The sequence below is a fragment of the Tachypleus tridentatus genome, chromosome 5 (genome assembly GCF_004210375.1).
Source record: "Tachypleus tridentatus isolate NWPU-2018 chromosome 5, ASM421037v1, whole genome shotgun sequence".
NCBI lineage: Eukaryota > Metazoa > Arthropoda > Merostomata > Xiphosura > Limulidae > Tachypleus > Tachypleus tridentatus.
This window is the reverse complement of record NC_134829.1, coordinates 16,499,898-16,519,760: the sequence shown is the minus strand read 5'-3', so window position 1 is coordinate 16,519,760 and position 19,863 is coordinate 16,499,898. Positions and strand designations below refer to the sequence as shown.

The 19,863-nt window shown below is 32.5% G+C and overlaps 2 protein-coding genes across 2 annotated transcripts in view; one reads left to right on the top strand and one right to left on the bottom strand.

Moving 5' to 3' along the window:
- The window catches only part of LOC143250603 (inosine-5'-monophosphate dehydrogenase 2-like), a 55,512-nt gene extending 47,383 nt beyond the window's left edge, over positions 1-8,129 (top strand). The window contains exon 14 of the mRNA XM_076501418.1: positions 7,935-8,129. Within this exon, the coding sequence (XP_076357533.1) occupies positions 7,935-7,944 (10 nt within the window). The 3' untranslated portion in view covers positions 7,945-8,129. The remainder of the gene's footprint in view (positions 1-7,934) is intronic.
- On the bottom strand, positions 234-9,807 carry LOC143250605 (uncharacterized). Its single transcript, XM_076501422.1, has 6 exons — positions 9,649-9,807; positions 9,429-9,490; positions 9,059-9,160; positions 8,210-8,236; positions 6,591-6,671; positions 234-477 (listed from the first exon to the last, which is right to left on the bottom strand). Exons 1-5 carry the CDS (start codon positions 9,719-9,721, stop codon positions 6,606-6,608), a joined length of 330 nt encoding a protein of 109 aa, XP_076357537.1. The 5' UTR covers positions 9,722-9,807; the 3' UTR covers positions 234-477; positions 6,591-6,605.
- Positions 9,808-19,863: the final 10,056 nt, after the last annotated feature.

The window sequence follows — 19,863 nt, the reverse complement described above, 5'->3', positions numbered from 1 at the left end:
TCTGAGTCTGAGCTAAAAAACACAACTAGATTTTTTTAATATAAAACAATACAATTATCTATAACCATTAATGTTTTAGTTCGGATTATTTTAGAATGTATAATATAGATAAGTTATCATCACTACCACCTTATAACGTGCCTGTACGTCTCTCTTTCCGTTTGCTATGATATTGAAGTTTTTAAAAAAAACGTGGGTAAAGCTATTCTGTAAGGTATAAAGAGGACAACGACTTGAAGAAAAGTGTTTTATTAAAGTCTAACAAGAACATACGTTTCCTACAAACATTAACATGGAAACACAAAAAATAAAACTATTCAATAAAATGTTTTATATTTACTGAACAAAAACATTTAAGCGTTAATGCACTTAATTTTTATGAGTGTTGTTATAATTAGATTCAGGAAAACGTAATTAAAATGAATTTAAAATATGGATTTCACTCCTATCTGGCATCATTCTCTGGCAAACAAAAACCTGGAAAAAGTATGGTATCAGTTTTTGACTTCGAACCTAATTAAATTTTAAGATGAGATAAAGTAAGTAGTTGAGGCAACTAAAGTATTATACTTGTGTTTTTACGCTAAAACTAATAAAATTACGAAGTTTAACTTGTTAGGCCTAATGGTACTGAAAAATAATACATCTATACACGTTATTTCTAATCGACTTTTGTTGTTGTTATTTAACTACTAGCTACAAAAAGTAGGCGTTTTCTGAAATAATTTTTAGCATATAAGAACATTAATTATGTGTATAGATGCTCTTCAATGTTCACTTTGACTTCATCTTATAAAATTGATAAATTAAACATTGTGGTTTTCATTAGGACTGTGGTGGATGTTTCTTCATGAAATAAAGTTATGTAGCTTTCTGAAACTGTTTATTATCAGTATTATAGCAATTACTATCGTTAAAGTATTCTGATATGGACTGTTAAAAGCTTTAAAAGGGAAAATTACGATATAAATTTATTTATATTTTCTCATGAAACGATCTTATCTTAAAAATAGTAAAAAAAAATCAAAATCTGAAAAACAGGGATCATAATAAAATGGATGGAAAGAAAGCTGGAGATATTGCAGAAATCTTTTATTCAAACTACAAAACCCTACTTTGGCATCCTACTGAAACCTAGAACTATATTTGGCAGAGTCGAAATAGGGGTTTGTAATTTGAGTAAATAATGTCCACAGTATGTCCAACCTTGTTTCCTTACTTTTTTGTTTTTGGCCCGGCATGGTCAGGTGGTTAAGGCACTCGACTCATTATTCGAGGATCGCGAGTTTGAATCCCCGTTACAATAAACATTCTCGCTATTTCAGTCGTGGGAGCGTTATAATGTTACGTTCAATCCCACTATTCGTTGGTAAAAGAGTAGCTCAAGAGTTGGCGGTGGGTGGTGATGACTAGCTGCCTTCCCTTCAGTCTTACACTGCAAAATTAAGGACGATTAGCGCAGATAGCTCTGCGCGAAATTCAAACCAAGCCTTTTTACGATCGCCATTTGCAAAAATTTAAATTCAAAATTTTACTTATCTTATCTGCTAGTTTTTTATGCTTAATTATAGACAAAGGATCACGTGCTTTGTTACTCACTTTGTACGTTGTAATGAAAATAAATATATTTCATACCAATTCACTCAAGCCATTGACTATTTGGTCCATAAAGATTGAGATGTAGAATGTTGAAGTGGAGATTGTCATGGAGATTTGTTTGAGAATATGGTGAGTGTTTATATTTTATGTGTAACTAAACTGTCTATTTATAGCATAGTCATGGGTAGATATATGCCTAAACTAAGAAACAATCTCCACTAAGCACGTATAAATGTTTTGCTAGTAGAAAAGCAGCCTTTTCAAATAAAACATATGTGTCTAAAACATCGCTTTAAATAAACCTTTATGTCAGTTGAATTAATTATTCTACGAATGTATGTAGTAAAATTTAATATCATGTGTATTAATTTGTTTACTCCTACATTTTATACATAAATAGGGGTTGGCTTCCTAAAGATACCGACTGGATAGTGAACAAAGCATTGAGTTTATGCATGTTACAGTCACGTAATACCCATTTATTATTGGCCGTTAATATTTCCTATGTCACCTTGTAACTAAGGTTTTTAATGGAACACAAAATATGCTTAAGAAGGTTAACTTCAAGGAGTAATTACAACATCGTTTGTACCAAAATTATAATGTGTTTAGCTTATGTAAAATATAAAAGAATTAAATCAGCTTTTCAATACCCCGACGACGTTCGCAGTACATTTTTAGCGTTCTAAAAAGGTTTGGGGTGCAACATACCAAGTTGTTTTTGTTGTAGACTGACAAGAGAATAATAAGAAAAATTAAAAATGGGACGTTTTGAGAGGGTTTTCTTTCCTATGTAAATCTGGAATTTTGTGCATTCATATATTTGTACAGACTCGACAGTCAATAGTAAATGTTTATAGTGTTATATTAACCGAATATTTCCTGTTTAAAGGGCTTTTGCCCTGAACGTTCCATTAGGGTTTTGTGCAATTCTTGCCACCCCTAACATAAAAAACGGCATTTCCTTAAACCTGAACGACACCAATGTAATTTATAAGCTAGCGTTAGTGTCTTGTAGAAAGTAATAAATAGATTCGAAAAATAATTATCGCTCTGTTAATATTAAGTGTCACGTAAATAAAAAGTTCGAATGTACATTAAAGTATTGACCGACGAATGACCAACTTTAGTGTGTCACGGATTCTGCAGTCAGCAGGTTCATTCAATAGGCTACAATACCAAGTGTCAAAAAAGCCTTAATAATATAACTACTCCAACATACATTTATATATATATATATATATATAAAGATAAACATGTTAGGGTTAACTGAGTAATTTGAAATTTTGTAAGAGCAAAAACAAACAAAAAATAATAATATTAATAATCGAACTTCTTAGAACACATAATAGAGAGTGCTTACATACAAACTCACACAAGATTGGAACACATAATAGAAAGTGCTTACATACAAACGCAAGATTTAATATGCTGTGCTCTTGCTATCCTCGTTTTGTAAAATCATATTTTGGCATAATTCACATGCTACATAAAAGTGTTTGAAAATCAAATAAGTTTTGGTAAACTGTTGATTCTGAACACGTATTTAACGAACTGAAGAAATAATTAATCACTACTCCTATATTAACGTGCTCAACTCTTAAATATTCACTTGTATGAGATGCCTACTTTGTAGTAGGAGTAATATTATCATAAGTACAGGAAGAAAATAAGAGCTCGTAATTGCCTTCTATAACAAGGCAGTGAATACTGCAAAAAAGAAGTACTGCATAATTAAAAACGAACTGCTAAATATTTTTTCAAACCATAATCATTTCCATTATCACTCATATGTATCAAAGTTTACACTCCAGGCAAATATGCAGCAAAATATAGAAAATCTGACAGTTAGATGGCTCTATAAACTTTAGGAATACAACTTTTAAACATCATGCATCGCCATGGATTGGATGAAGGAAATGCTGATACCTTAATGTGACGATCATTTGTTCATAATGAATGTAAACACTGCAAAAATAGAGGGAATCACAAGACACTAGATGATCAAGCTAAAGTACAACAGAATATACTCCAAAATAGAGCATATATGACTGATGATGAAGAATTAATGTAAACCGACACTTAACTGAAATATATCAAGGCCAAAGATACGACTTTGAATTTAACTGTTTATTGTATGAAGAATATTGCAGTAAAACCCTCGTAGCAAACAATCACTCATATAGCTCAAAGACAAAAATGTACTGAACAAAATGCGATTCATTTGGCCGAAAAGAAGGCTAGTTGTTTGAGAAATGTAAGGATACCAGTAGGCAGAAAGAACGATTACAGTTGGTTTGTTTGGGAATTTCGCACAAAGCTACTCGAGGGCTATCTGTGCTAGCTGTCCCTAATTTAGCAGTGTAAGACTAGAGAGGCAGCTAGTCATCACCACCCACCGCCAACTCTGGGGCTACTCTTTTACCACCGAATAGTGGGATTGACTGTCACATTATACACCCCAGCTGGGAGGGCAAGCATGTTTAGCGCGACGCGGGCACGAACCCGCGACCCTTGGATTAAGAGTCGCACGCCTTACGCGCTAGGCCATGCCGGGCCTGGATTACAGTTGGTACTTCTACAGTCTCTACTTTCAAAATCTCTGCATCATCTACACATTTTTTTCCAAAATTGAATACTTAGGTGTTAAAAAACTATTAGGTTGATAACCAAGGCTCTGAAGATAACAGGAATTTGATTGTGTAAACTATGTTGTGAGCAAAAAGCTTCAAAAAACAAATAACATGGGCAACCACAGTACTATTGCGTTGGAAACCATTAAGAATGTTGCTATTAATGCATTTGGTCTTCTGTAATAGAACAACAGTGGTAATAAATATGTCGGTTATGATAAATTATTTCATCGAATGGTCAGAATAGCATATACTATTCATAACGAGAAAAAAAACTTTAGCAAGAAATCTAGATTCAGGGACTTTGAATCCGCCTTGTTTCAAAAAATTGAAATTAAACAAGACCGAGACAACACCCCTTCATCATCTTCCAGTGTCAGGACAAATAAAACTGTATTCGTTATAAATTAATTAACTATTCTTGTTAACGAATTACAGAAACACTTGGATTAAGATTTTCCAGTATTAACTATAAGTTTTCGAATGGTAATACATGAAGCTACATAACACACTTCATCATCACTAATGTCTCAAAGACTTCAGAGTTCCTGTCGAGAACAATTCCTGAGGATTATCAAAGACAGAGTTACTAATGAATTTGCTCAAGTATTTACCGAGAAAAACTCCCCCATTAACATTATAACGAGTTGAAATAAAGCAAAAGAAAATAATTCCACTTGCATACCATTAGACTTGGGAAAAAACTTGATAAATAGGCAGTATTGACGTGGTGAAATAAGAAAATAGATTATTGTTTTGTTAATCAGAATTTTTCTTATTTTTGTAACATAATTAATTAATATTATAATGCCTATTTGGAAGTATTAATCTTGTATATTGTGAATACTGATTTTATTGTGAATTGTGGAATTTTGAGTTTAGTGCATTGTCTTATTTCTGTATTGGGATTAGGGTTTGCGGTCGGTATCAGTACCAGTACTGGTTTATGGTATATCACATATTAAGAATAATACGTGTTATCGCTTCTCATCTTCGAAGTTTTGACCAAATGCTTTTCTGATATTTAAGGTTTGCTTCTCACAGTTTATTTGTTTGCTATGAATTTCGCACAAAGCTACACGAAAGCTATCTGTGCTAGCCGTCCCTAATTTAACAGTAAAAAACTAGAGGGAAAGCAGCTAGTCATCACCACCCACCTTCAACATTTGGGCTATTTTTTTACCAACGAATAGTGGGACTGACCGTAACATAATAACACACCAATGGGTGAAAGGCCGAGCACGTTTGGTGCGACGGGGATGCGAACCCGCGATCCTCATATTACGAGACGCACGCCTTAACCACCTGGCTGTGCTGGGCCAGCTTTTTTATAAACGAAGAGTATAGTAACTTCTACCAACAAATAGTGGGATTAACTGTCACATTATAGTGTTCTGTGCAAAATGCGAAACAATCAAAAAACACGCTGGGAAAAATAGTCGAATTTCTCACTTCTCAAGTAATATGATGAGAGATGCTCGAGTGCCAGTATTAACAAGTTGATACCACCAGTACTATTGCAAATCCTGATTGGCATTGTTGAAAGAATTTTAGAATCGAGGAAGGTATCGTGGGCTATATTTCATTACTTCAATGCTCTTTCTCGCTAGAGAGAGTTTTTGCATACTATAACGATATTGTGAAGTCTAGAATGTTTGTCTGGACTTGCAAAGTTTTTATAACATATAGAAAATTCATATAATATCAAATACTAGGCTGAGTGAGCTAGAGTTAATTTTTCTTAATACCGTTCGTTAGTAAGATTGCTTGTAGTAATAGAATTAGTTAGTCAGTCAGCATATTCGTTATAAATATATTACTGATAAAATCTTGCATGTGTGTTATGTGATTCAAGCATCATAATAATAATACTTCTAGAAATGTTGCTCATGAAATTTCGCCTCCACAGAACATTAATGAAGAAAATATTTAATTCATTATCAATAAATATAATGGATTTTGCATTATTTTCATACGACAATACAAAAACTCTACTCAACTGTAGAATATTAAAAATATATATATCAGCTGGGAATGTATAAAATCTATCTAGCTGAGGCATGGAAAAGCTTCCGAGTGTCGTTAAACAAACATACTTTTAGGAAAAGAGCTGTAACAGGGATTGATACGTTGATTTAAAATGCTATAAGTTATTCTTCAGAGGAACCAAAGCTCATAAAATAAACCAACTATAACTTTGTGAATTTGAACACTAAAACATTAAGGCAACACAAGCTATAGAACAGTGTGCTATGAAATGTATCTGCAGCAACTCATTTACATTCAATAACTTGAATTTAAGTTTAATAAGAAGTGGATCTTATTTGTTTTCAGTATTATAGTAATTATTAAAACTACCTGTCTTCTTCAACGTTATCCCTCCTTTGCTTCTTTCATACATTTGTTGATAATTTGCATTCCTGTTTCTTGTAATTCTTCCTATAAAATGTGTTTTCAACGTAAGTTATTATCACAGATAAATTGATAGATTCAGGTATAAACATTTGGTATTGAAATATTTCTAAATTACAGATTATTAAGTAAATTAAGAATGTTTAGCTTTTGAATTGAGGATCAAAAACAAAAATGCACTTTATTTAGATGTAGATACATTAAACAGCTAATGTGAACATCATTAAGAATTATTAATATAAATTAGATATATATTACAAATTATATGTAATATTCAAGTCACTGATGTTGATTTTTGTACCGTGTTCATGGTATAATTGTATATAGTCTTCATTTCATATTTTATTTTAGTAAATTTCATTTTTAAATTTGTCTCATATGATATTTCTATCTATTAAAGTGTTATTTCTCTACAACAATTCGTTGTTAACTTTTTTGTTATATTACGTGAATTTTCTTTACCTCATTTGATAGGACAAGTGCTTTAACATGGGTGAGAGGACGTTACTTTGATTTCTTATAAGCTATGTTTTGACTAGTTTTAATTTTTTGAACTAGGAATAACGGATCAGCCTAGAAATAAAGGAGATAGAAAATGTTTTAAAGATTTCATTTTATTTCTAGATTAATTTTTAATATAGAACATTAGTTAAGGGAGCTACTAACTTTATATTCTCATTGTTATTCACGGATAACATGAATCATTAAGATTATCACATGTGATCTTTCTTTAAGAAATCACTGTCTATGAATTATCCTATGAATAAAATCAGCAATTTGTTTTAGAGGCAAAAACAATCTGATCATCTGGATGTCTGAGTGACTTATTATTGACACGAAGGTGACCCTCAGTCACGTGGATATAATATGTTCTTGGAGAACAGTGTAGACAGTGTAATGCTTTTTCTTTGTTTACCGTTTCCAGATTTAGATTTTTTAGTTTAGGGATGTTTCTAAGACTAAGCTTTCTTGAATATCTTGACGCACTTTTTGCAAACTTAGGATTCATGGTTTTTGCCATTACTGAGAATTAGCTTAATTTTTGTAAAAAGACAGTGCAGAGATATAGATTGTAGTCAGCACAACGGAGAATCTAGAAAGCGTGGTAGAGGTAAACTAGTAAGAGTTTCGATAAAGCTCTCTTTCTCCCAAATAATCATTTGCTTAATGTAAAAAAAAAGAAAAAGAAAAGGACTAATTATCTACATTCCGTGACCGGTCTCTTTCTTTTGTAAAGACTCAGTCAAAGGCAAAGTTTGACGAATCTTTCTGTTTTTGCGTTTCTTGCAGACTACTCTGAAGGAAATCAGATCAATCTGAGAATACTACATCATTATATGGGAAGAGTTATGTGTTGCTGGAGAATGGGGACGTTTGGAAAGTTTTAAACTGTTCATTTCACTAGACTTGAACATTTGATTACTTCACACACTAGTTATGTTTTATTTTATAGAAAGTAGTTAATAAACATATTAAAATATTTTCTGTTTTTGTGTTATTGTTGTTGTTTTTCAGATTCTTATGAGTACGATAGTTTGCCAAAATAATCTAAACTTAGTACTTACTGGTAGAACATCCAAGCATATAGCAAGCTGTTCAAAAGAAACGTTTATTATTATTACGAAACATCGTATGCATAAGGTCTGAAAACTTATTGAATAATGTTAACTACATACTTGCTAAATGATAGACCTTACATTAATTACAGACGACAAGAACAACATATGTTTAGATTTTGTTGTGTTCAATAAAAATTTAGCAAGCACCAGTCACAGAAACCTACACAAATTTTATTTTTAGCGGAAAGTATTTTAATAATGCTGTGGAATAAGATGTCACAGGAATTAAGGACATAAACTTTGATCTAAGAAACAAAAAGATAGAATAATACAACAATAAATTAAAAATACTGCAACATAAGCTTTGTGTCTTGCAACTAAAATGTACTATATAACAGAATATATGACAATAATTAACTAAAGCTACTGCAACATACTTTTTTAGTTTAAGAATGTAAAAAAGGGCTACACAAAACAAAAATTACAATTGTTTTTGGAATTTAAATCGTAAGTATACAGTTACGCTGATATACTAAAGTGGAGTTAATTTCTTCCTGTTGAGATCAAAGTATCGTAATTCATATAATACATTTACGTCGTTAAATAAAAATCAACTTGTAATATTGTATCTCAAGACGGCTGTTATAGGTATTACAATAAAGTAGGGAACAACGTTTCGACGTAACATCATCACAATTAGTTAAACGAACTATTAGAATTTCGTTGTGAAATTTTATTTTATATTTTGGGATTATATGAAAAATAAATAACGAATAACCAACAACGTCAAAAGTTCAATCACATATTATAAAGGTAAACCATTATGTTGAATAAAATATTAATCAAACAACTAACCATAAAACTTGTTTCGCCTTCTTTACAGATTTCATGTAGAACTTCAGCGTCCGTAGCTCCAGGAAGAAATGAAGCTTTGCAGTTGTCCCAGTGATTCATGTACTATAAATTATTAATTACATAATTAAGTAGGAAAGGAATTGTTACAAACATGATGTATGTTACTCAATGAAGCTCCACACGTGATTGTGGTACAGAACTAAAATACCCAACTTTACGAAATAAATGCATGAACATTTTCATTTAATCTACAAGAATTACAGTATTGATTGAAATGGTTTATCAAAAAATATCTATCTGGAAACCACCAAATTAGTAAGAAACTTCCATAAATAATCAATGCAAAACTTTGATCAGATGAGTAACTTACCCAAGCTCCTGCATTTTTTCTTATACATGTAGCAAACTTTTCCATTTGCGCCGAGTTTAACTCTGGAATAAAAAAAAATTACGCGTGAGAGTAAAACCAAATACTTAGACAGATCATATTTTGTAATATTCTAAAATACAGATCATTTCAATAAAGGTAGAGAAAAGCATGTGATCTTTCATAACCTAAACGCAAATGTAAATATGGTAAATTGACTAACCACAAAACGGTATTCCTGGAGGTTCGCTCAGCACTATGGACAGACACAAACAAAGAATGAGTGTATATTTCATCTTGTTTTTATTTTAATAAAGCATTAAGAACATGTAACATGTCCGAAGCAGAATAGCCAAAATGTGCTCAAGCTTATGAAGTACCTTTTATATGGACCTTGTGACGAAATATACTTAGCTTGGTTGTTTGTTAGAGAAATTTTAATACTAGGAACGTAACGCGTTATTGTCCTTGAAGTCATCTGTAAGTATCTCACTCAAGTCAAAGCCATATCTCCATATCAGATGGTATACATCTAGGTCAAGAAGCACATGTTCATTATTACAGATATTAAGCTACATAAGATAAAAGTTAACTGATTATCAGACTCATAATATTTTTTTCTCCTGAAAGTAGTTGTATTACATTAGCAAATTCGTGTTCACATGCAGATATTATGCACTAAGAAAAATATTTTTAAAGAAGCCCGTGAAATATATATACTGACTTGGTCTTTTTCATTCACCACAAGTTTTAGTTGTTTATCTTTTTGCTGTTACTATGATGAATAAAGTCAGTTTAGCTTACACTAAGTTTTTCTTAACCACATAAAGGTTTTTAATTCCGTTTTTATATAGGTTTGAGATCGTAAACACTAAATATCTTTTTTTCTTGCAGTCTATAACATTTCCATCAATATAAGAAACATCAGTTTAAGTTAACTGTGCAATAGTAAACATTGGAAATTGCTTATAATTGTCTTTATGTATCAAGCACAGCCTACGTAGGGATGGCTCGGATTGTTCATCAAAAAAGCATTTTGAATATGTTCTCAATAAGTCATCAATACTTTTCAATACTATAAAGTGTTTTTTAGAAAATATCTATGCAATAACTGAGTAAAAATTCTGGGAATATTACAATTGGAGTGTCATTGTATTTAGAACTTGATTACATTTGCATGTTTTTTTTTTCATTTTATCTTGATTGTTTTGCACTGTTATCTTAATTTATTAGTTTAGGCCTAGAGACTCTTGTGCTGGTTGAACATTGTGAGATATTATTAGGATTAAGGGGCGAAAATATTGTTTTTAAAAGTTTTGGTACTACGTAACCAATGAAAGAATGCAATTCCATCTTCATAAGTAAGACGAATTAAATAGTGTATATAGTTAGCTATGATGGTTACTTGGTATATTGTTGGTTATGGTATAAGAAGACAGTTAGGTTTTAAGATGAGCAACAATAAATATTTCGTAAGAAAAGTAAATTAATGATATGCGCTGCAATATCTTCCCACTGTGAAGACTTGAACAACCCTATTACACGAACAAATTATTGGTTCCATAAATTCAGAATTGCATAAATAGCAATAAATTACTCTTAATTATTAACAATATTAATATTCATAAACCTAACGTTTACAAGCATTATACCAATACTGACCAAAACATCTGAGTTTTCTACAATCATAGTTTTGGTCAACAAACAGCATCCTGCTTCACTAAATTATTGCTCTTAAACTGCCCAGTCACTTTGAGAAATTGTTACAGAGTCATTGCTCGATTAACTTGTTATTCGGTTAAATGGCATCGATGGGTATCATACTCCAAATTGTGTAAATGATATTGATTTATGCGAAAGATAATATATTATCAATTTGCTTTTAGATTAAAAGATCGTAAGCCTTCACTTGTTGCTAATACTCTTCCTCAGTTTGCTCCATCTCGTCTTCTATTGCACACTAAATATTGCAAAATAAACCTGAATAGTTTTCCTCTTTATATGACATACTAATTAATGAAGTACAGTCTTAACTCTAATTTTTGTACATTGTTCTATACTGTTGTTACTTTCTATTTGCATGGGGTAGTTACTGAGCAAATGCTAGAGTAGTAACATATGATCAGACAAACATGTACGAGTTCTTATTCTTGCCTCTGTATGTTATTTTAAACATTTGTTCGTCAAAGCACACGCACGTGCTTGTTTTGTATAAAAGGGTATGTTCTTGGTATAATATTTTTCGAAATACATCAATGCTTTGTTCAAACAATTCCTTTATACTTGGTGTAGAGTCATACCTTATCATGTCCCAGAAGTTATAGGTCGTCAAATTGTTCGACTGTTCAGAATGGTATGAAGCAAACGGACTTTTCCAAAACAGTAGAGTATCCTCAGTGTACTGTATCCAGAATTTTGAAACGTCATCGAACTATAGGAAACGTTGTTCCAAGAAAATGTGCTGGTAGATGCCAAATAATTACTGCCCGAAATTACCGTGTTTTAATCATGTAAACATGTCAAGGTCTAAAGAAGTTTTGCAACATTACAGGAATGGCATGAACACATAACAACAGTGAATAGCAGACTGACTGAAACATGTTATCTGCTATCTGATATTAACCAAAAGTCAGTGCCGTCACCATGTTAATCGGGCAAGAAAGACATCATGCCAATTCAAAGTGAGGACACTGGTGACATGCCATATTTTCAGATGAGACATGTTTCGGGTTTGTTAAGCTGATGGAAGGATTTTTTGTCAATGTTTTACTGGAAAACAAATGAAGGAAGACTCTCTTTCCCACAGAAGGTGGAGCAGTACGTGTTTGGGCAGCTATTCATCATTGTGTAAAAACTGCTCTCATTATCCTCCAGAGAAAAGTCAATGTAACATTCTGAAAGGATCATATAGAGACGATACTTATGTCATATGCTAGTGCAAAGTTTGGCAATAACTTTGTATTCCAAGATGACAATGCCACTGCTCACAGTGCATGTATTGTATAGGATTATCTCGACTAGGAGAACGTTACAATATCGTCATGACCAACAAAGTCCTTAGATTGTATTCCCATTGAAAACTACTAGGCATAACTGAGCCAGAATGTTGTTAACCCCGACTCTAAACCAATTACTGTAATTGAGTTGCAGCGCTTTCTACTTACAACTTGGTGGATTACATCAATAACCTCTTCGTCAGCATGCCATATCGCCTTGCAGAGGCTATTAAAGTACGAAGAGGACTAACCAAGTACTGAATATTTAATAAGAACTAATATAAGGTTACAGGTGCTATTTATATTAATACACGTGTGTCGCGGTCCCTGCCCTAACCACTTCAGTGCTTGTGTATGCAAATATATGTATAAAATATTCCTGTTTTTTTACAAGATAACCGACATTTACATATACACCACATTTATAATTATCTATAACAATATTCAAGTCACCATGCTTCGAATTTTAACAGATTTTATTTTGTTTTCTAATTTTTAGGTTTCACATTTTATGACTATTTTATAAGAACTACCTATGTATTATGCCAGACTTCAGTTTTCATTGCAATAAACTGACACTTTTAACAAGAATAACATTTATTCACTATACTTATCTAGGAAAAAGTGTTGAACAGTTCGTCAATGACGCCTCAAATAAGTTTTTTTAACAATACGAAAGCCAATGAAAAATTGAATATTTTCTTTTCAATTCCTACGCTTCTTTAACAATTTTTGAAAAAAATAAGGAGTAGCAATAAATTTGTTAAAAAAAACCAATGAAAAATTTGTTAGCTATGAGTTGCCTAGTTTTGAACTTACTTATTTTATCTATATGTTGTTAGTTTTCATCCTAATACCAAGTATCGTCTTACCAGTTGTGGCAGAGTTAATCTGTAGACATTAATACGTTTTTATGTGTAATTTAGCAAGACGACTTTGATAAATACGCGAAATAATCTGTGTAGAAATAAATTAGCTGTTTTACATCACTGATATACTTAACGATAGAAGACTGTCAGAAGCAATAAATATTCAAGTCGAGTTAATGTCATATTCCCCTCTAGATGAAATCCATATGAGCGTGATTAATCAACACTGGACAGTTTCAAGAGGAAACGGCCTGCTACCTTACGCGTTTCTTGCTTCTAATTCCTTTTTCATCTTCAACTTGAATTTGGGAAATATAAGGTTACGAAGAAAAACTTTGTTACGAACTTCTTATAACTACGTACAGCAGACTCAGACTTCTCAGATTTGTATAAATGTAACATTCTTTACATTAAATAGAGTTACATATCTACGCAAGATGTCTACTTTAACGTATTACGCGATGTCAGAAAATAATTGTTTCTATTTAATAAGCGATAATTTGCAATATAACAACAGCACAATACGTTCAAAAATACAGTTGGCGTGAACGTCCTTTGTAGTCACTATTAGAAAAACACATTTACACTCGCTAGCTTAACGCGGCATGGCCAGGTTGTTAAGGCACTCGACTCGTAATCTGAGGGTCACGGATTCAAATTCCCGTCACAGCAAACATGCTCGCCCTTTCAGCTGCAGGAGCGTTATAATGTGACGCTCAATCCCATAATTCGTTGGTAAAAGAGTAGCCCAAGAGTTGGCGGTGGGTGGTGATGACTAACTGTCTTCCCTCTAGTCTTACACTGCTAAATTAGGGATGGCTAGCGCAGATATCCCTCGTGAAGCTTTGGGCGAAATTAAAAATAAACACTCGATAAGTGAAGAGAAAGTGTCAGTTTTTAAAATACTAAGTTTATTTATTATACCACAATATATTCTTATATTAAAATAAAATAAAAACGTATAAAGTAATTCTGTTCATAAAAAAACGTTTTATGTCTTAAAATTGTTAATATGCAACTTTTAGGACAACGTGATAACACATCGATTATCAGAGATGAGAGAAGTTAAGCCCACAGATAACAAGGAGTTCGGGCCCGGCATGGCCAAGCGTGTTAAGGCGTGCGACTCGTAATCTGAGGGTCGCGGGTTCGCATCCCGGTTGCGGCAAACATGCTCGCCCTTTCAGCCGTGGGGGCGTTATAATGTGACGATCAATCCCACTATTCGTTGGTAAAAGAGTAGCCCCAGAGTTGGCGGTGGGTGGTGATGACTAGCTGCCTTCCCTCTAGTCTTACACTGCTAAATTAGGGACGGCTAGCACAGATAGCCCTCGAGTAGCTTTGTGCGAAATTCCAAAAGAAACAAACAAACAAGGAGTTCAAGGATATAATGTTTTGAAATGCATTTCCATTTAGGTTTCGGCAGTTGAGCCATGACTCAAGTTCACAGAAATAATAAATGTTCATCAACACTGTGACAATGTACAAAGCAACAAACAATACAATACACAATAAAAACAGTAAACAACACCGTCAGTGGTCTGTGTTTATCTTGGAGTGAAATGTCTAAGAGTTGCAACGAAGGCTTTAATAATAAACGTTTTTGCTCTGAATGTTCTTTTACCTTGTACGTTAAAAAAAGGCAAAAACAAATGATAAAAAAGAGTAACCACAAGTTACGTTTCAATAAGTTTTTGTTAAGCAAAGTTCAATAAAGTATGTAAATTCTGCTTCCCAAGTTGGATTTAACCAAAATAACTTTACTTATAAAACGATTTCAAAGAAGCAGGGAGCATTTCCCTAATAATACTTATGACTAAACAGAACATAAAATGTGTTCGCTTATGGCAAGGGTAAACAAACAATGACGAAACATTATGACGCACTTTGTTATGGAGGGTTTGTTTGCTGTTAAGTGCAAACCTGCACAATGAGCTGTCTGTGATGTGCCCATTACGAGTATCCAAACCCAGTTTTAGCAGTGTGAGCTTTCAGGCTCATTGTTGAGATACTTAAAGGCTCAACTAAGGTGAACACATATGGGAGTTTACACTATCATAAACAAAAAAACTAAGTAAAAACCAAACAGGTCTATGTTGAATAATTATTGGAAATGTATAAACAATTTTCATAAGAGAGCTTTAGTAGCTCCTGTATAAAGTTAAAAGACACTAAATGTCCCGAAAACTAAACCCAAATATGTCCTTATGTATGCTAACAAATTCTTATATCTTTAGCATACGAAAAAAAAAACCATGATTTGTCCTCGTATATGACGGGCATGACCACCCACAAATATTATCTGATTCGCTTACAAGAATATCCTGTCTTCTATAGTAGCTGAGAAGTAAGTCTCACGGCTTCTAACACTAAAACCCAGATTTCAATAACCGTGGTGGGAACAGCACAGATATCTCATTGTTTAGTTTTGCGCTTAACAACAAACAAATAATTATATTGCTCATTGCTCATTAATTATAGCTTTAATTATGTTGGTATGAAAATCAAATGAGCAAACTTTGGCCTTTAACTAAAGTTCTTTCATATCTAATGGCTCATTTGAGCACGCCACTGCTCATAAATTTAGAATAAATGTTTCGCGTTTTAAAAACTGACAAGCTGCAAATGTTAAAGCGTTAATTGTGTTTCAAGAAGAAATATAACTTTTATGTGTCTTAAAAAATGATTAACTGTAGAACATAGAAACATTAATCTGGTTCTAAAAGAGTTTTTAAAAATTATAAACTACATACCTCCATATTAATAAATGATAAAGTGTAAATCGTGAAATCATTAATTAGATCATTTTATGTGTTAACAAGCAAATCTTCATTCTCTTAATTGTGATTCTAGTTAAGCAACTTATGTGTTTATAATTGATACTAAACAGATTTGAAGAACATTAAATTTAGTGCAAAAACATTTTGAGTTTTGAAACTGATAATGTATGAACCTTAACGTAGTTACTCTTGGTGCTATGAAAGCGTTTTATGCTGGAAAAAAAGTCATGAACTACATAATATCAAACCATTAGTTCTTGTGTCATAAATTCCTTTTTACTTCGAAAGACATCTTCTAATGCTACAGTTTGAGTTTGATACCTATGGTGAGTGCAGTATAGAAAGTTCATTGAGTAGCTTTGCGGTAGTAACAAACGAACAAGTTTATAAATTGTACTGTAAAGCCTAAGGCTGCTTATTCAGTGGTTTAATTAAACGTCTGATTTTTTTTCAAAACTTATACCCTGTAAATCTTAAAAGCACTGATTTTCCCCCCTCCAGTAGCAAAGACTTACAAAGCTAGAAACTTGGTTTCGATACCCATGGTGGGTAGATTCCAGCTACCTCTTTGTGTAGCTCTGTTCTTAACTAGAAACAATAGTAAAGATAATATGGAGGCGTTTATTGTTTTAAGTTGATAAACATCAAATATTTAAATCGTACTGGAAAAGTGTTTTATGGTTAAAAAAGAAACACAAATTGGAAATTTTCAGAAAGTTGCTCCAAATGCTACCAAATAGTTTTCTCTTGAATTTCATACAATGATACGCGAGGGCTATCTGCGTTAGCCGTCCCTAATGTAGCAGTGAAAGACTAGAGGAAAGGCAACCAGTCATCACTACCCGCCGCCAACTCTTCGGCTACGAATAGTGAGGTTGACTGTAACATTATAACGCTCCCACATGAGAAAGAGAGAGAATGTTTGTAGTGATGGAGATTCAATTGAAACACGAGGCCCTCAGTTTAGGAGTAGAGCTCCCTAAACACCTGGTCGTGCTACCAAATAGATTTATGTTTTTAAAATTTATTATAAACAAAAGCAGTTTATATAAAAGCGGTTTATTTTTTTAATTTAATAAACAGAACTTCTTTGATGTATTAAATTTATAAACAATTATTTTGTTTTATAAACTGAAAATCATTAGTTGTTTATTATTCTGTTTTAAAAGCGATTTATTGTTTAAAGTTTGGTAAATTGTAATCTGTCTCAATCTCTATTCTGGTGGGCAGGGCGTGTCGTAGCTGTTAATGTATAGGACTACAGCTCCGAGGATTATTGGTTCTCGTCCCATTGCTTCAATAAAACATCGCACTCAACACTTTGGAACCATAAAGTGCTTATTAAAAGAGAAGTTCAAATTGATTTATTCGATTAAATTAGTCCATAAGTTTGCAGATAATACTATTGGCCAGCTGTATTTTCTCTAGTCTAACAGTTAAAAATTAGGATGGCAAGCACAAAGAGCTCATGTGTAGCTTTGACAGAATATCGAAACAAACAAAACTTTATTCTGGTACCAGGAAAGTGTCTTAGGTTTCTAAGATCGAAAATCTTAATATTGCTAATTCAGTTGCTACTAAAACGTTCTTTTTTTCTTCAAAAACTAAATAATAAAAAAATGTTGAAATGCTAAACAAAACAGTTTTGCTTGAAAAATATAAAGTACAAACTTTGAAACAATTGATTATTGCATCAGGAGAGCGTTTTGAAGTTTAAATAAAATATAAAATGTACTTCTTAAGTCTCTTAGTTCCATTACTATTTTTAGAAGACGCTAAATTTTATTTTAATCTCCTTAATTCTCGTTTGATAAAATGTTTTATGTTTTGAAATCCCAGGGACTGTATAATCTTAAAATCTTTATTCTTGGTACTGCGAAAGTGTTTTATGTTTCGAAAAATGTTAAATTGTAAATTTTAGAAGGTGAATAATATTGCTACTAAATCGTTTGATCTTTTAAAAAGTTTACAGTTACATATCTTAAGATAATAACTTGTAAAAATAACATTCACTTGTCATTTCTCATGTAGTTATTTTGACGATAACTTATTTGAATAATAGATGAATATCAACTTGCTATTCATATAAAAATAAAATAAAAATGTTGATACACTTCAAGATGTCAGTAAACTTGTGAAAATTAATAATTATAAGTGTCTTCACACGCATAGAGACATAAGTAACGAGATACTAAAACCTTAGCAGTGACACAGAATTTATAAATCGTACATCTCGCCCCTCAGTGGCTCAGCGGTATGTCTGCGGATTTACAACTCTAAAAACCGGGTTTCGATGCCCGTGGTGGGCAGAGCACAAATAGCCCATTGTGTAGCTTTGTGCTTAATTCAAAACAACATCGTACATCTCTGTAAAGAGATGAAATTGCCAGTGGTTAGCGTCTTGGTACTTTCTACATTCATACACATTAACAAAGAAAAACATAGATCATTCACGTTGATATCCACGCATCTAGAGACGAAATTACTGATGAGAAGGAACTTGGAACATTCAAAGGCCCATGGAAAAACAACAAAATGTATCATTCATAAAAAATTAATAGGTAGAACTACAAATCGCTGAAAATTGATGGAATTTGTCAATCGTAAAAAGATTGGTAGACCCAGAGACGTTGTGACAGGTACGAAATTTATAATTCATAAGAATGATTTCACTTCTATAGACTTCTGCATAGAGATGAAATTACCACTTATAAGGAACATGTCTTATTCAAAAGCATTGGTATTAGAGAATAAACTTATGAATTATTAACATTTTACTATATTCATCAGTCTTGTAATTAGTACATTTAAAAAGAATGAAGCTGTGACCATGAAACCATTATTTCAAAGATCTCTGTGTGTTTATCTGTTTTTGAATTTTGCGCAAAACTACTTGAGGGTTATCTGCGCTAATTGTCTCTAATTTAGCAGTGTAAGACTAGAGTGAAGGTAGCTAGTCGTTGCCACCCACCGCCAACTCTTGGGCTACTCTTTTACCAACGAATAGTGGGATTGAACGCCCCCACGGCTGAAAGGGCGAGCATGTTTGGTGCAACGGGGATTCGAGTCGAACGCCTTAACCTACCTGGCTATCTCTGTGAGAGGTTTGAAACTTGTGATTTAGTAAGTGTGGATCTTTGATGTCCTAAAGAAGGTTATCACGCTACAAATATATATATATATATGTATATACGTCTGGCTGTATGAATATGGATGTGGTATTTTCTTAAATGGAATACAAATACTCAGTTTAAACTGTTTAGTTACCTTAGAGAATTGAAAACCGACAAGCTTTAGAATGGTAGTTGTATGTCTGTGTGGTGACTGTTTCTCACATTATAATAGTTTCGTTATGTCATGCTTCTTACAGAAAACGAATACACTTTAATTTAGGTGAAAGCCTAATTCCTTAACTCAAATGAAGGAACATATTCTATATTTTATACAAACGTTAAACATACTTTATTTGATTAATGAGAAAGCTAATAGTTACATTAAATAATTGCCTGTTTTTAGTAGATCAGGTTTGATACGTAACTATCCTGAGCCAGTAAATTATATTGATCATAATGTTTTTGAATGTATATCATTGTTATAATGTGTGTTTTATTATAGCAAAGCCAAATCAAGCCTCTGATTTTAGCGTTGTAAATCCGTAGATTTACCGCTGTACTGAAGGGGTAAATCAACGTTATATCCACAGTATTTATTCCGTAGCAATCCATAGTCATATTGTATCAAAATAATAGTTTGTGACTGATTAAATCTAAATAATTTGTATCTGAAACATATT

Excerpts from the sequence above, each read along its gene's own strand:
- LOC143250605 (XM_076501422.1), bottom strand. The coding sequence starts at position 9,721 with ATGAAATATACACTCATTCTTTGTTTGTGTCTGTCCATAGTGCTGAGC. Across the intron at positions 9,491-9,648 it reads TCCAGGAATACCGTTTTGTG|AGTTAAACTCGGCGCAAATG; the intron begins GTTAGTCAATTT and ends TTTTTATTCCAG. Across the intron at positions 6,672-8,209 it reads TATGCTTGGATGTTCTACCA|GAAGAATTACAAGAAACAGG; the intron begins GTAAGTACTAAG and ends CACATTTTATAG.